Source organism: Phocoena sinus, chromosome 1, assembly GCF_008692025.1.
Source record: "Phocoena sinus isolate mPhoSin1 chromosome 1, mPhoSin1.pri, whole genome shotgun sequence".
Taxonomy (NCBI): Eukaryota; Metazoa; Chordata; class Mammalia; order Artiodactyla; family Phocoenidae; genus Phocoena; species Phocoena sinus.
Genome location: NC_045763.1, coordinates 20,825,078 through 20,838,471, shown reverse-complemented (window position 1 = coordinate 20,838,471; position 13,394 = coordinate 20,825,078). Strand labels below are relative to the sequence as shown.

The window sequence follows — 13,394 nt, the reverse complement described above, 5'->3', positions numbered from 1 at the left end:
AATTATTTGTGACTAAAGTTGGGGGTTTGAACCAGGACTCTGCTACTCATTAGATGTACTCATAACCGCTTCTCTTTAGATGTACACATAACATTTAACAAGTCTCTTCATGTGAGCCGTTTCCTCATCGGTAAAAAGGGTGTTAAACACTTGCACTACACAACTATCTCAAAACTGAAGATTGGAGATAATACACAGAAAACTTATCAATGAAGAGCTTAACTGATATGAAAGCTCTACCGTTTTGACTAAAGGGATAAACAAAGCAATGTAAGATTTTTTTTTTAAATAGCCTCCAATTTACTTTATTCCTCTCAAACAACAGGTGACCCATGAAAGCAAATTCAAATTGCAAGCATCAATTTATTACAAATTATATTTCCTAACATAACTTCTTGCTATTTCCCTAGAGGAAAGGGGTTCTCTGCAGGGTCTCCAGGATAAGGCAATCAGCAAAGTCCCCGTTAATGTCTTTGCTTTTGGAGCTAGAGCAGTTTACCAACAAGGACAAGAATTTAATCAATTCACAGAAGATTTGCAGGTCTGCTCAACAGCAGGGTGCCATCTGCCTTACACATCTTATGGCCAACCGTGTAGACACACAGGCATTTTCTTCTCGCACAAGGACTATACAGCCGTTATCTATTAACTTGCTAATTTTATAGAGATCTTAAATGTGAATGAAGTGGAAAGGCTCTTGTACTATCAGCTGCCAGGCCCAAACCTCAGATCTACCAAATACCTGCAGTTAAAAATACACTTCAGGTAGTGCTACATAACCAAGTACAGAAACCACTTCTCTGCTCCCAGCCTCTCACCACCTGTCTACTCCTGGGATCTTTCCCAAGTCCACGTAGCACTGTGTTCTACAGATGGACCATAAAGACTGACTGTACATGGAACCTCTACACCTCACACCAGAATGCATCCTGTCCCAAGAGACTTGGAGAAACCAGGCTCCCCCACTCCTGGGAAAAGATTAGAGGCAGCATTCCAAGTCAAACTGTATCCAGCTTTATTAAAGATACTTTTCATAAACAATCATGGTATTTCAGGCAGGACATGGGCAGACAATCGTTAACAGTATACAACTTTCAAACTCCCTTTTGCAATGGACTACCAAAATCAGAAAGCCACTATAAAACCCCATGAAGTCTTCATGTGATGCTCTGAACAGGGAAAGTTTAGAGTGAGGGTTGACATTTCACATTTAGTATGTTGTTTAACAACTTTTCACAAGCCGACCCTGACTTTCAGGAAATGAAAATGGCAAAAGTATCAATCTGAAGATCCACAATCTAAAAAAGGAACCGCTGCTCTTTTGAGGGACGCCATCTCAATGGTGACAATGCAAAGTCCAGATTGCCTGACATACTGGTAACCAATTTTTGGGGGTCAGGTTCCAACAGGTCTCTGGGTTTAAGGGAATCAAGTCTATGCTGAAGGTGGAGAGGGAGAAGAGGACATAAAAACTAACTTTAGTTTCCACACCACAAGGCATTTGTGCCAAGGTGGCTACTGTGTGTCAGTATCAAGGAACCCCTCCTTCCTGGGAACCAAGAGGAAGTCTCTCAAAACCAGACGGGAAAGGTGTTTTTCTCCCATGTCAATCCAGCTTCAGAGACAATCTATTAGTGACATGTGCTCTTCCCCCAAAAAACAACAATGAAGTGTTCTGTATGCTAACAACATAGCTTAAAAAAAAAAAAGTAAAACAAAATTCTGCATTTTTATAAAACTTGATAAAAAATAGTATTTCAAACTGTACAGTCACCAGAAGTACACAGTTATCAAAAATGCACACTTCACTTGGCATCTCCAGCACCTTCAGCTTTCTGTGCCTAAAAGAAAAACAAACAGATGAATACAGTATGTAGATGTGGAAACTATCTCCATTCATATTTCATTTATAGCATTTCTTTGCTCCCAGGCCAAAGTTCAGGTTTTAGGTACTTTGACACTGAGACTCAGTACTTCTTTGGAAAATGACTTGGCAGGTAACTTTGCTAAGTCACTTCCCCTCTGGACCTTACTGTAAAATTGGGGAAGGGGGCACACCAATATTACAAGATCTGAGGTTATTCCCAACTTGAAAACCATGGTGTAGCACGAGCACAACACCTAACGACAGGACGAGACTCGTACCACAGCTCTCTACTGGACGGCAGAGCCTTCAAGAATCCAGATTAAACTCACAGAAAAAAACCACAAGCAAACTCCAGACTAAAAGGCACACTTGGAGTGATACAGATGTTAAGAAAAAGGCCATAAAAGCTTTTGGGATCATTAACTGACTGAATGGGCAGACTTAACATAAAGTGAAAACAGGTGTACCTGGTCTGTTTTGGCATCTCCATTTTCTGCAGGATTATTCCCATCCTTGCCAGCATCAGCTTTCCCCTTTTTCCCTTTGGGTACCTTCTCTCCCTTCTAAAATGGGGGGATGGGGGGAAAAAAGCTGTTTCTCCTCATTTCTATCACCAGGATACAAGTCTACAAAGCTCTGCACAAAGTAGGGTTGTTGATCAAATATAAGATACACACATAAACTACATACCCTCCCCCATTCATAAAAACAAGGCCAAATTGTGGTCTTCAATACACGGAATTCTTTATCTGAATGTAAATAATAGAATAAGACAGCTTAAACACTTGCACTTGTTTAATACCCAAGTGTACAGTTTTCTGTAAATTGAAGACAGAGTTCTTGGTTAAGGACCAGTCCTATTAACTCTGTCAAATCTCAACTCTGTATCAACAGATAAAGTTGTTATATAGCAGGTCTCCCTGTCAGCAACATGGGAAACTGTTCAGGCTTTTATGTAAATCCTAGATGCATGTTTGTCTCACCGTCCTACTCACCTTTGCAGGGGCCTTTTTAGGCTTGGGCTCTGGCTTTGGAGGAACAGGTTTCTTTTATTTGGGGGAGAAAAGGGGAGCAGAGAACATTAGTACAATGGACCAAAGAAAACAACCCACAACCAAACCACAGCACCACTGGCATAGAAGTTTCTCCTACTTTGTAAAGTTTGTGGCGGGCTTTCCATTAGAACTTCATATCTTCAGAAACCCACTCAAGTAACACTCGGAAGTGTCCCACTTTGGCTACAGCCATCACAATTTCAGAACGAGCAAATTCCAAATGGGCAAGAGTCCATAGCAGAGTAAGTCATTCAATACCAGCCACTGACCGTAATTCATGGGAAGCAAAGGGAACCGTTTTTCAATGCTTTTTAGTTTCAGGGAATAATGTGAAAATTTTAAAGCAGACACACTTACAGCAGATAACCTTGCAGATCTTCTCTGTGGCTATTTAAAAAAATAAAGAAAATTACAAATAGGACAGTTGAACCACTTAAATACAAAAAAGTTTTGCAGCTGAATTGTTCTAGACTATAAGAAGTAAAGAGAGCTTACTGAGGCAAATTCAGGACTATGAATATGGTTAATTACCACTAAAGGAGCCCAAGGCTTTGTGAGACTCCAAAAGCAGTGAGAGTAAGACTTACTTCATCCTTCACCTTGGTTTTATCTCCTTTAGCATCCCCTTCAGCCTATAAAAAACAAGCAAAAGCTAAGAAAGTTGCAGCTTCTGAAGCAGTTCTTAATGATTCAGTAAACTTAACGAAGTCCTAAAGGGGGAAGAAAAAAAAATCGAAGGAAATCTTGCACACAACTTTCCTAAGACATACAAATCCTCAGTTTGTAGCATCCCCAGCTCCTATGCAAATCCCCGAAGTGCTCAGAAAGCGCTAGGAACGCTGTTATGTGTCAGCCTCACACCCGGTCTGGTTCATAACGCAGGGACGGCGGGGCCCCGCGAAGCGCGCGCAAAGCTGGAGCGAGGCGCGCGAAGCGCAGCCCGCGCCGCTGCGCCAGGCAGAAGCAACAGCTGTACAAGGAGCAAACAAACCCCTACGGAGGTGGGGCCCGAGCGCCGTTGCCATGGCAGCCGTCGAGGGCGGGAGACGGGAGGAGCACGCAGCCGGGGGAACTCGTGGGCGGCAGCGGCGCGCACCGGGGCGAGTCTCGTGCGCGGGGGCCTTGGGCGGCGCGCGGTGGAGGTGGGGCCACACTGCGAAGTCCCGCCCCCAGGGAAGAAGGCCCCGCCCCCTCACGGCGGCGTTTTTTTGGCGGCAGCGCGTTCCCCCGCCCGCCAACCCCGAATGCCGCCTTCCCGCCCTTTCGGGTTTGAATTGCCCGCCCGCGGGGAAGGAGGGTGGGGGGCGGGGGGCGCTAGCGATGGGGGGAGGGGCGCGGGGCGGGCACGTCGAGCCCAACGGGAGCGGGATAAACAGCCGCCAACATGGCTCCTCCCGCCGCGGCCGCCGCTCCTCCAATATGGCCTCTGGCGCCCGCGGGCAATCAAGCCGCGCAGGGTTAGCCCGGGGCCGCCTGACACCGCCTCGAGCTACCACGCCGGGGGGCTGAGTCTGCTCCAGCTCGCCGCTGATTCGCGCTTCCCAAAGCCGGGGAAGCGGCGGCGGCTGCTGCATTGGTGGTGGTGGTGGTGGTGGTGGTGGTGGTGGTGGTGGTGGCGGCGGCGGCGGCGGCCCAGCGCCTGGGGCCCTCGCGCCACGTACCTTTCTCTTGGGCATGGTGGCGACGGCGGCGGGACGTATGCGCTGGACACGGGGATGCAGTGGCGCGCGGCTTTGGCAAGTCCAAGGGTCGCTCTCGCCTCTTCTTCACACTGCTCGGGCTCCGGGGGGTTTATAAAGTTTTTATAGCGCTGGGAGCCCCGGACCGGTTAGAACCGGATTTCACCTCCCGCCGCCGTTCATTGGCCCAGCTGGGGTCACGTGGGCGGGGTTTAAACTCACCTCCTCTGGAGGGAGTGAGGAGGGGGGTATGGGGGGGAGGGCGCGCGAGACGGCGGCGCGCCTAGGGGGTGGGGGCGCAGTGGGGGAGGCGCGCGTCGAGGGCAATAAATGAGGGAGGGGGGTGCGACTCGGCGAGCTCTGGGTTTCGGCTCCCGCCAAGAGCTGGCTTTTCCAAACTACCAAGTTCCTTCCACCTTATGCAACCGAGCTACCCACTTCTCCAAGCCATGCGACACTTAGGGCGCATCTCAGCCGCTTTCCTTCCTGTTCCCGCTGGGGGCCCCAGAAGAAGGGTTTGCTAGGCCTGGCCGCACTGCCCTTCTCCGCCGGAGGCGGGAGGAAGCGCGCGGCTTGGAGGCACAGGCTGCAGTTCCCAGGGCCAAGGCTGACGCTGAAGTGGGGAAAGAGCGGGGAAGCCAGCTCGGCGCAGCCGGACGTGCATCCTTCCAGGCTGCCACTCGGAGGACGCCTCTCGGGCACCTCACCTGGAAGGCGGTCCACTCGAGGTGGGGTGGGGGTTCCAGGGGGAGACTTTACACGCAGAGGTGCCTTTCGGGTGCAGTGGGGCAGGTAGGAGCTGTCCTTTCAGCACCCGTTGCTCAGCCGCCTCCCCAAACACCAACGAAGCCCCCCCAAAGCCTGTCGGGTGGATGGCTCTCCTAGGTCCTTGTATTCCTGGACCTCAGAACCCCGCCACCGAATGACGGAGAGTGGCCGCCAAGAAGGCCTACTAGCACTCCCTTCCCTCTAATCTTTACCCGCTACGGAGACATGAAGCTCAGCTGCCCCCACCCGATGCAGCCACTAACCCTGGGCGCTGCACACGCAGCTGGCGAAATCCCTCCTTCCACACTGGCAGGCTGGCTGGCTTCCTTTCACTTGCGCGAGGGAAAAGGAGGGTGGAGGAAAGCGTCCGGGCATTAGGAAACAAGTAGAGGTACAGGGGTTGCGATGGAAAAAGGGCTCTCCCAGTGGCTCTCCCACCCCGTCCCCAAAGCTAGGGATCCTGGAGGTAGCCAAGTGCACCTGAGGGAGGTAGACAATTGCTGCAGCAAAACATGATCTTCTGTTGCACTGTTCGCAAACAAGTTGTACATCTAAGAATTTTAAAAATTCTATTTGACACCCGAGAGAACGCAACACGATAAATATCCTCAACTGGGGGGGGGGGGTTGGCTCACAGGTGGGAGGACATTTAAATAGGTCTCACCTAATTTCTTGAGGCAAGGGTTGAGCTGGTTTGTACAAATCACACCGGTAGAAAGCAATCACTGTGAGTTCATATCAACTATTTGCAGCCCCTGTTCCTGAGCAGCAGCGATCCCTCCGCCTCTTCTCCTTTCCACCCCTTAGAGGCAGCCACTCCTCACCCCTCCCCACTGTGTACCTTTCCCAGAATACAGGACCTCAGGCCAAAGATACCAGCCCCATTAATCACCTCTGCTGTACCCCAATCGTAGTAGGGAAAGTCAGACCCAGAAAGGAGACAGGACTCAACAACCATGCTTCACAGGGCAGATTCCATTTGCTGCCTCCAGCCCCTCATTCCCGCCTTAATTGTAGGGCTCTGCATTATAGCCGCATAATTCATGCCTCCCTAATTAAGGCTGTCAACAGCCCCCTTGTAAAGCTGCAAAATGTACAGCACCTGCTCTCTGGGAACCCCGTGCCAGGGATTGGTAGTGGGGAGTGCCAGGTGTGTGAGGGGGGACTTGCCAAAGGGTGCATTGATTGGCTTCTCAATCGCAGTGCCGGGCATTTATGTTTGATTCTGGGAGCAGGGAAGATGCCCAAAGGGTCTCTTGTGCCAGGTATCCAGGCACAGAAAGGGGAGGAGACTGGAGTATAGGGAAGTTATAGGTTTTAAAGAATATGCTCTTAGCACTGCTTGCAAGATCCTACCTCTCCCCTAGAGGGAGGTGCTGGGAAACAGTTTGCAGAAAGTAAAACGGGAAGACTAAACAGAGTAGCCTTTGGTTGGTATTACCCGCTGGTGCTTGCTGCTCTGGGGCACCTGAAGCACAGAGCTGCTCAGACAGCTCTTCAAAGGCACTAATCCTCTCAGCAGCTCTGCAGCGAGGCCTGGCAGGGAGAGGTACGGAAAAGGACACGGCCCTTGACTCGGCCCTCTTCTCCCTGCTGGGCAACCTTGGCCCTCACAAGCTGAGACTCTGCCATGCTGGGAATAAATCATCTCACCGTCTACTTAGGGGGACAGGTCAAAAGCTGAGAAAAGCCTCAAAGGCTGTTGAGGTGGGAAGCAGAGTCCGAGATGCTGAGGGCCAGAGGCAGTCAGTTGGGAGAAGTGCTTGTTTCTGTGCTCTTGGTCCTGATGTGATCCAGGGAAGGTGGCCTGTGCTGGATTAGATTCACCAGGGCCTATAGGTCTTCTGTTACCCTGTAGCCATGGAGGGGACCGGTCTCACTGGGGAGTGGAGCCTGGCCCCATGCCCTGCAAGAGGAGAAAAGCTTGTGTGGGCTGAGTCGACAATAGGTAATTGGATTGTAATCACCCGCCTGGCTTCCGCGCACCATTGGGGGCGCTGCTTTCAGTGAACAGTCAGCACTGTGTGGTGGGAGGGGGTAGAGATTCAATAGCAAATCCCAGGTGGAGAGCCAAGGGGGAGGAGCAGCAGATGGGCAACTTTTCTTTCTGTCTCTCCCTCCCCTTCCTTGCCTAAATAACGCTGGCTGCCTATTAGCTATTTACCAGCAGATCCAAGGTGGGTCCACATCTTTTGTGAAGACTAAGATGGATGGGTAAAGGGCTAAGGTTCTGGGGAGAACTCTTCCCCGAAATTCTTTGTGTTGAAGGATGTGCTGGTGGAAAAAGAAAGTGCACCTAGGAGTACAGGTAGAGGTGGCAAAGATGGAAGAGCTGGGGCCCTCTGCTCTCTGAACCTATTCGTGATCAGAGTTTGACCTGGATCAGAGTTTGGGTTTAGTGTCCTTGTGAGAGAGACTCACCCTCAACCCTCCTGTCCAAGGCAGCCCAAAGATGTCTATGGCCAGCAAACCTGGCCTCTGGGGCTCCCTTGCCAAGCAAAGGAAACACAATTCGTCATCAGGAGGGAGGTACCTTTCACCAAGAAAAGAAAGGGGAGTGGGGCCCTGGAGGCAGAGGGCAGGGCAAAGTGGCAGGAGGCCAGCCTCACTCAGGCTGATGCAGTGCCCAGACGTGCCAGCCAGTCAGCCCGCTTGAGTTCTAAGGCCTGCAGGAAGCCTTGGACCCGCTCTTCTCGTCTGGCTGAGAGTTTGTGCAAGCGTGTCCGTCGGAGCTGGGCATCCCCACTGGCCTGGAGCCCCTCTTGCAGCAGCTGTTCTGTCACTGCAGCCTGGTCCCTCTCCAGCTGCTGCCTCTTCCGATCCTCTGCATACATGTCTCGGGCCTTCTGCTAGAGAAAAGTGGGGATTGGGGTGGGGAGATCATTTTTAGGCGTGGGTGGAATTGGGATGGAGGAGGTAAGGGTGGGGCACAGGACGGGCCAAGTTAAGTGGAACAGTGGGAAGTCTGTAGCAGATCTGGAAAGGTTTGGGAGTAGGTGTGCAATGGGTGGTGCCCATGTTGTATAGGCAGGGCAGTGGCAGTTCTGGATCCATCTTGGTTTGTTTTGGGTGGGAGTTTCTATATTTCTTGAAATTCTTCTCAGGTTTGCACTTGGAAGGGAACAAGGCAAATGTGGGTGTGACTTCTGGTTCCCCCACCACCTAGCTTTGTGGCTTTGGGCAAATCCTCTCCTAACCTCACTTCTTCATCTGTAAAGCGGGGGTTGTGACTACCTTGAAGAGTGGTTTTAAGGATTAGAGATAATACATGCAAAACCCCTCCAGCATATTAGCAGGCTCTCAAACAGAAAAAGCAATTTTACAAGTTATCACTCTGATGCAAGGAAGGTTCTATTCCTGCCTGGGGCATATGCAGTGGGTCATTTCTTTGGTTTCCCAGGTCACTCTAAGGGTGCCATCCTCCCAACTGCCTAAAGTTATCTTTCAGAGTCTGGATCCAGAACTGCCTCTCATATGGAGACCAGGCTGACTCGCCCAGCAAATGACCCTCCTGTGAACATCATGAGAAGCAGGTTCAGCTTTCTTAAGCCACTTACTTCATCCTGCCTCTAGAACAGGCATTAGTGTCCACAGTCCACATTTTCTGTTAGAAAAATGAACCCTTGGAGGCTCAGTGGAGCCCTCGGGCTCCTGGAACCAGTTCTGACACCAGGTAAGTGATTACATTCCTTGGCAGCACTTCTCATACCCTGTGTGTGTCTTCAGACAAACCCTGAACTCCTAGAGGACAGAGACTGTGGCTTTTCCTTTCTGGCACTTGGGGCACCCTGTACATGTGAAATGCTCAGTACACTGACTGTATGATCCCAGGAGGACAAGGAGGATGCTCCTGGCACAGAAGGGGAAAACCCTTTTGGAGCAGAACCAAGGCCTTGCTGTGCCTCACTGATGCTCTCTGCTCCTGCCACTCTAACAGGCTGCAGAACCTTAGCACCAGAGTCCCTCCTGCCAAACCTATTCCATGTGTGAGAAACTCCCATTTTGCTGCCGATTTGGTATCCTATACCCTTTGTGACCCTTACCACATTCTACCTTGTACTGTGGTATCGGGGTACCTGTCTGTGTCCTACTCAGCCTGTGAACACCTGGATTGCTTTGTTTTAATCCTTTAAGGAATATCTTACATGTACACAAGCACTTCATCTGTTGTCTCACTTGACCCTCGCAAAAGAGCTACAGAGGTGCTGGAGACAGACATGGAGGTTCAGAGTAGGGAAGTGATTTGCTAGGGTCTCTCAGCAATAAAGACTTACTGCATGAATAAAGATGACAAATGAAAAATCTGGAAAATCCCCCCTCCAGGCTGTTGAATGATCCAAGGCATTCAAGGGTACTCTTCCGCTATGATAACGAACTCCCATGTGGAGCTATGAAGACTAAAACAAGCTTAAAAAGTTGATGTAAGGATCTTCATCTTGTTAGAAGGGCTTCCTCCTGGCCTTAGTCAGGAGGAACCCTGGGTCCTACATACAAGACTTTATTGGGGGTACGGAAATGCACAGGACGTAGTCACCACGATCCATGTGCTTACAGGCTGAGTAGGACACAGAGATGTACCCAAATACCATAACACAAGGTGGAATGTGGTAAAGATCATCATGGAGGTAAGAGAAAGGGCCATGCAGTTCAGAGGAAAGAAACTGTGGTTGACGAAGGTCAAGGGGGCAGTGAAATCTCATGGTCAGGCAGAATCTGAGCTGAGCTTTAACCAATGGGGAAGATACAGATAAAGGTAAAGTGTATGGGGGGAGGAGAATATCAGCGGGGGAATAATGGGCTACTATAGATCACTCAGGAAATCAAAGAGCGTGATCAGGCCAGTGTGAGTCTGCCTGGAATACTGGGGTTTGAGAAGATTCTGTCCAGAGGACTCCCTCACCTCTCCAAGCCTATTTCTTCATCTGCAAAATGGGGACGATAGTGTCCATATCACTGGGTGGTTTGAGGAAAAATGAGATAATGAATGCCCAATCTGGTGCCTGGCTATTAACAGTTAGCCCTTCTTCTGTCACCACTGCTTGTGGCTAGGGCCAAGTAGGCTAAGTCCTGGCTGAACAGGAAGGATGAGGGCACCAAGCCACAGGAGGAGGAAATGCGGAGCTGGTTAAAATTGCTCCATGCGGCTCAGGCTTTTTCCAAATGGCAGCCCTAGACTGAGTGCTGAGCAGGGAGGCTGCAGCCAAGCAGACCCTGGCCCCTAATTTGCCAGGAATCAGCGATTCACTGTTAGGATGACAGAGTCAGGGGAGCTCGTAAAGACCATCAGCTCTAGCCTTCTCATTGTACAGACAAGGACACCAAGGCTGAGGTGGGGAGGGGCTTGGCCTAGGTCACACAGTGGGGTGAAGTTCCCTTGGTTTCTCCACTAACTTTTTTTTTGGCGGTACGCGGGCCTCTCACTGCTGTGGCCTCTCCCGTTGCGGAGCATAGGCTCCGGACGCACAGGCTCAGCGGCCATGGCTCACGGGCCCAGCCACTCCGCGGCATGTGGGATCTTCCCGGACCGGGGCACGAACCCGCGTCCCCTGCATTGGCAGGCAGACTCTCAACCACTGTGCCACCAGGGAAGCCCTAAGATAACTTCTTGAAAGATCTTTGGGAAATGTGTTTCGTGCCTCTGGATAAGCTGTACTTTCTAGGGGTGGAGTGGGGAACCAGTGGCCTGCATCTGGGCACCTCTGTGCAACCTCCACATGGTCTAGATCTACCTCCCTATCTCAAAGGTGTTGCAAGTTCTTCTCAGGTACTCAGCCTCTAAAAATCTAGGCTAATGGAAGTCCTAATAGTCAATTTCTCTCTCCCTGACCATACTGTCTACTCTCCCTGTATAATGACCAATCAGGGGAGAGGGCATTAATAATTACCTTAGACATTTCTTATGCAGACCTTATGTGGTCTTGGTGTAAGGGCTCCAAGGAGCTCCTTTTGAGAAATGGGGCCCTAACCTATTAATATAAATCTCTCCTGGGCATTAAGCCTCTCTGCTCTTGTTCTCTCCTCAGCAGAATTAGGGAACAAGATGTAATAGCCCCTCCAGTATATAAACCCTCAAGTTCTCTGACCTCACTGGGGCATGGAGAGGATGTAGGTCTTGGGTTTCAAAACATTCATTAGCTAATGACAAGTCTTCCCAAAAGTCCCCATTTGCCACAATCAATATGCCCAGGTCAGTAGCATGGCGGGGTGCCTTTCTGAGGGTTGTTAAGAGACAGTACCTCTTGCTGGAAACATGATGTTTTGACGAGCACCCAGAGTCTCCCTGCTAAGGGAACTGTACTGGTGATGGGATGAGCGGGATGCTAAGTGTCTGTGGTTTTTCTGGAGACAGATGAAGTCTGAAGAGCCCAGAGACATACATTGTGAACGATATTGGCCACCAGTCTCTGAAAATGAACTCTGTTCCAGCGCTTTTAGTGTATTAGCTTACTGAAGACTTATCACAAACCTGTGAGGCAGGTATTATTATTATCATTACTCCCCTCATTTTACAGATGAGAAAAATGATTCTCTGAAGGGTTAAGTAATTGCCCAGCCAGTCACACAGCTAGAAGGCTGTGCCATGACTCAAAGTCAGGAATGTCTGAGACAATAGCTGAAGTTTTTAACTTCTCTTGAGAAGAAGATAGTGACTACCTGAAGAGCACTAGAAATAAAATGGCTGATTGTTCCACCCTGGCGTTTAACCTCTGACAAATGCATCAAAGGAAGTTTAGTGGGAATATGTATATTCCCCCTCTATATCATTACAGATTAAGTGGACCGAACACTTATTCCTCATCTCTGTCAAAGATCCCCCCATGGACCTACCATCCATGCAGCTTGTAACTGAGGATCAGTGGCTCTGTACTGCTGCCCACCCCTTCCGTGCCCTAATTTTCTATCTGTCCTACTGTGTCATAGTCGAGATTTCTTCCATTTGCCAGCCCCCATTCTCTAAGACTGATGGGTGACCACCTGGAAACTGCCATGGTCCCTTCAGATACCAAGGTCTAGCCTCCAACAATTTGTAGCTGAGTCCCTGTTTCCATTAGCATCCATCAGCTGCCCTCATCCCAGTGAGCTACTATAGATCAAGAACCCAACTCCCTGCCCTGGCTTCCTGCAGGGAATGGGGACATACTGGGCTGGGCTTAGAGACAGAGCAGCTCAGAATTTAACAATGGGAATTTGGGAGATGGGTCAAGAACACAGATGTGGAGGCAGAATACCAAAGGGTATGGGAACAAGGAACTGTGAAGAGTCCAGTTTGGTGATGATACAGGATACATACAAGGGAGATGTTAGAAAGATCAGCTCTCTGGTCTGAGGCCAAACTGGCCAGGATGTTGTCAGTCTGGATTGTACGCTTAGTGCTTCTGCTGAGGTGCTAAGATTTCTAGAAACAGAGTTTGAGGGCTCCTGGGTAGAGGAAATCTGGCCAAAACCACTATGAGGTCTGCTGAAAAAAGGTTCAGGGCAGTCAGTATCTCTGTTATTACTTTGGTTTCCTCACTCTAAAAATGGGGGCAATTAATAATAGTATCTACCTTACAGAACTACATAGAATATAAGTAAAAGGATGCCTGACACGTAAGAACTCAATAAATGTTTGAAATTATGATTCTTAGGTACCAAATGAAACTCTTAATGGCTGTCCTCAAACACGGTCCACCCCATCCTAGGAAACAGCAGAGCCATCTACCCAGCTGCCCAGGCCAAAACCTAAATGTTTTGGTTCCTAATAACATTAACATTTTACTCATTTGTTTTATCCTACAAGATGAATAAAAGAGTTTCAGAGTTACATCATCAACATTACCACTAATAAACCTCCTAAGTAATGTTTAAGTTAGCTTTCTAGTTTGTATCATCCTTAGAATATATCCCACTAAAAACGTATAGTCAGAGAACTATGTTCAGGTAACTGGAATTAGTCCCTTTCTCTGGGGGTTATATTATCAACTTAGTTTCATTTGTTTCTGCTTTAACTTTTGTTTTTCCTCCATCTCAGTCCACTCAGCCCTC

At 49.4% G+C, this 13,394-nt stretch overlaps 2 protein-coding genes across 10 annotated transcripts in view; both read right to left on the bottom strand.

Moving 5' to 3' along the window:
* Nucleotides 1-991: 991 nt before the first annotated feature.
* HMGN2 (high mobility group nucleosomal binding domain 2) lies at nucleotides 992-4,798 on the bottom strand. Its single transcript, XM_032628522.1, has 6 exons — nucleotides 4,584-4,798; nucleotides 3,510-3,554; nucleotides 3,280-3,309; nucleotides 2,863-2,913; nucleotides 2,335-2,430; nucleotides 992-1,841 (listed from the first exon to the last, which is right to left on the bottom strand). The coding sequence occupies exons 1-6, from the start codon at nucleotides 4,596-4,598 to the stop codon at nucleotides 1,806-1,808; spliced, it is 273 nt and encodes a 90-aa protein (XP_032484413.1). The 5' UTR covers nucleotides 4,599-4,798; the 3' UTR covers nucleotides 992-1,805.
* The window catches only part of DHDDS (dehydrodolichyl diphosphate synthase subunit), a 33,480-nt gene continuing 21,084 nt past the window's right edge, over nucleotides 999-13,394 (bottom strand). For 4 of the 9 annotated variants that reach the window (XR_004349377.1, XR_004349384.1, XR_004349382.1 and 1 more), the window contains exons 9-13: nucleotides 4,584-8,218; nucleotides 3,510-3,554; nucleotides 3,280-3,309; nucleotides 2,335-2,913; nucleotides 999-1,841 (exon numbers count right to left, since the gene is read on the bottom strand). Coding sequence is in view for 1 of the 9 variants with exons in the window: in XM_032628498.1 (XP_032484389.1) it covers nucleotides 7,979-8,218 (240 nt within the window). In the remaining 8 variants the exon portion in view is untranslated. Of the gene's footprint in view, nucleotides 8,219-13,394 lie in introns of all 9 variants that reach the window. The other 5 variants (XR_004349386.1, XR_004349389.1, XR_004349388.1 and 2 more) reach the window with 3 other exon arrangements.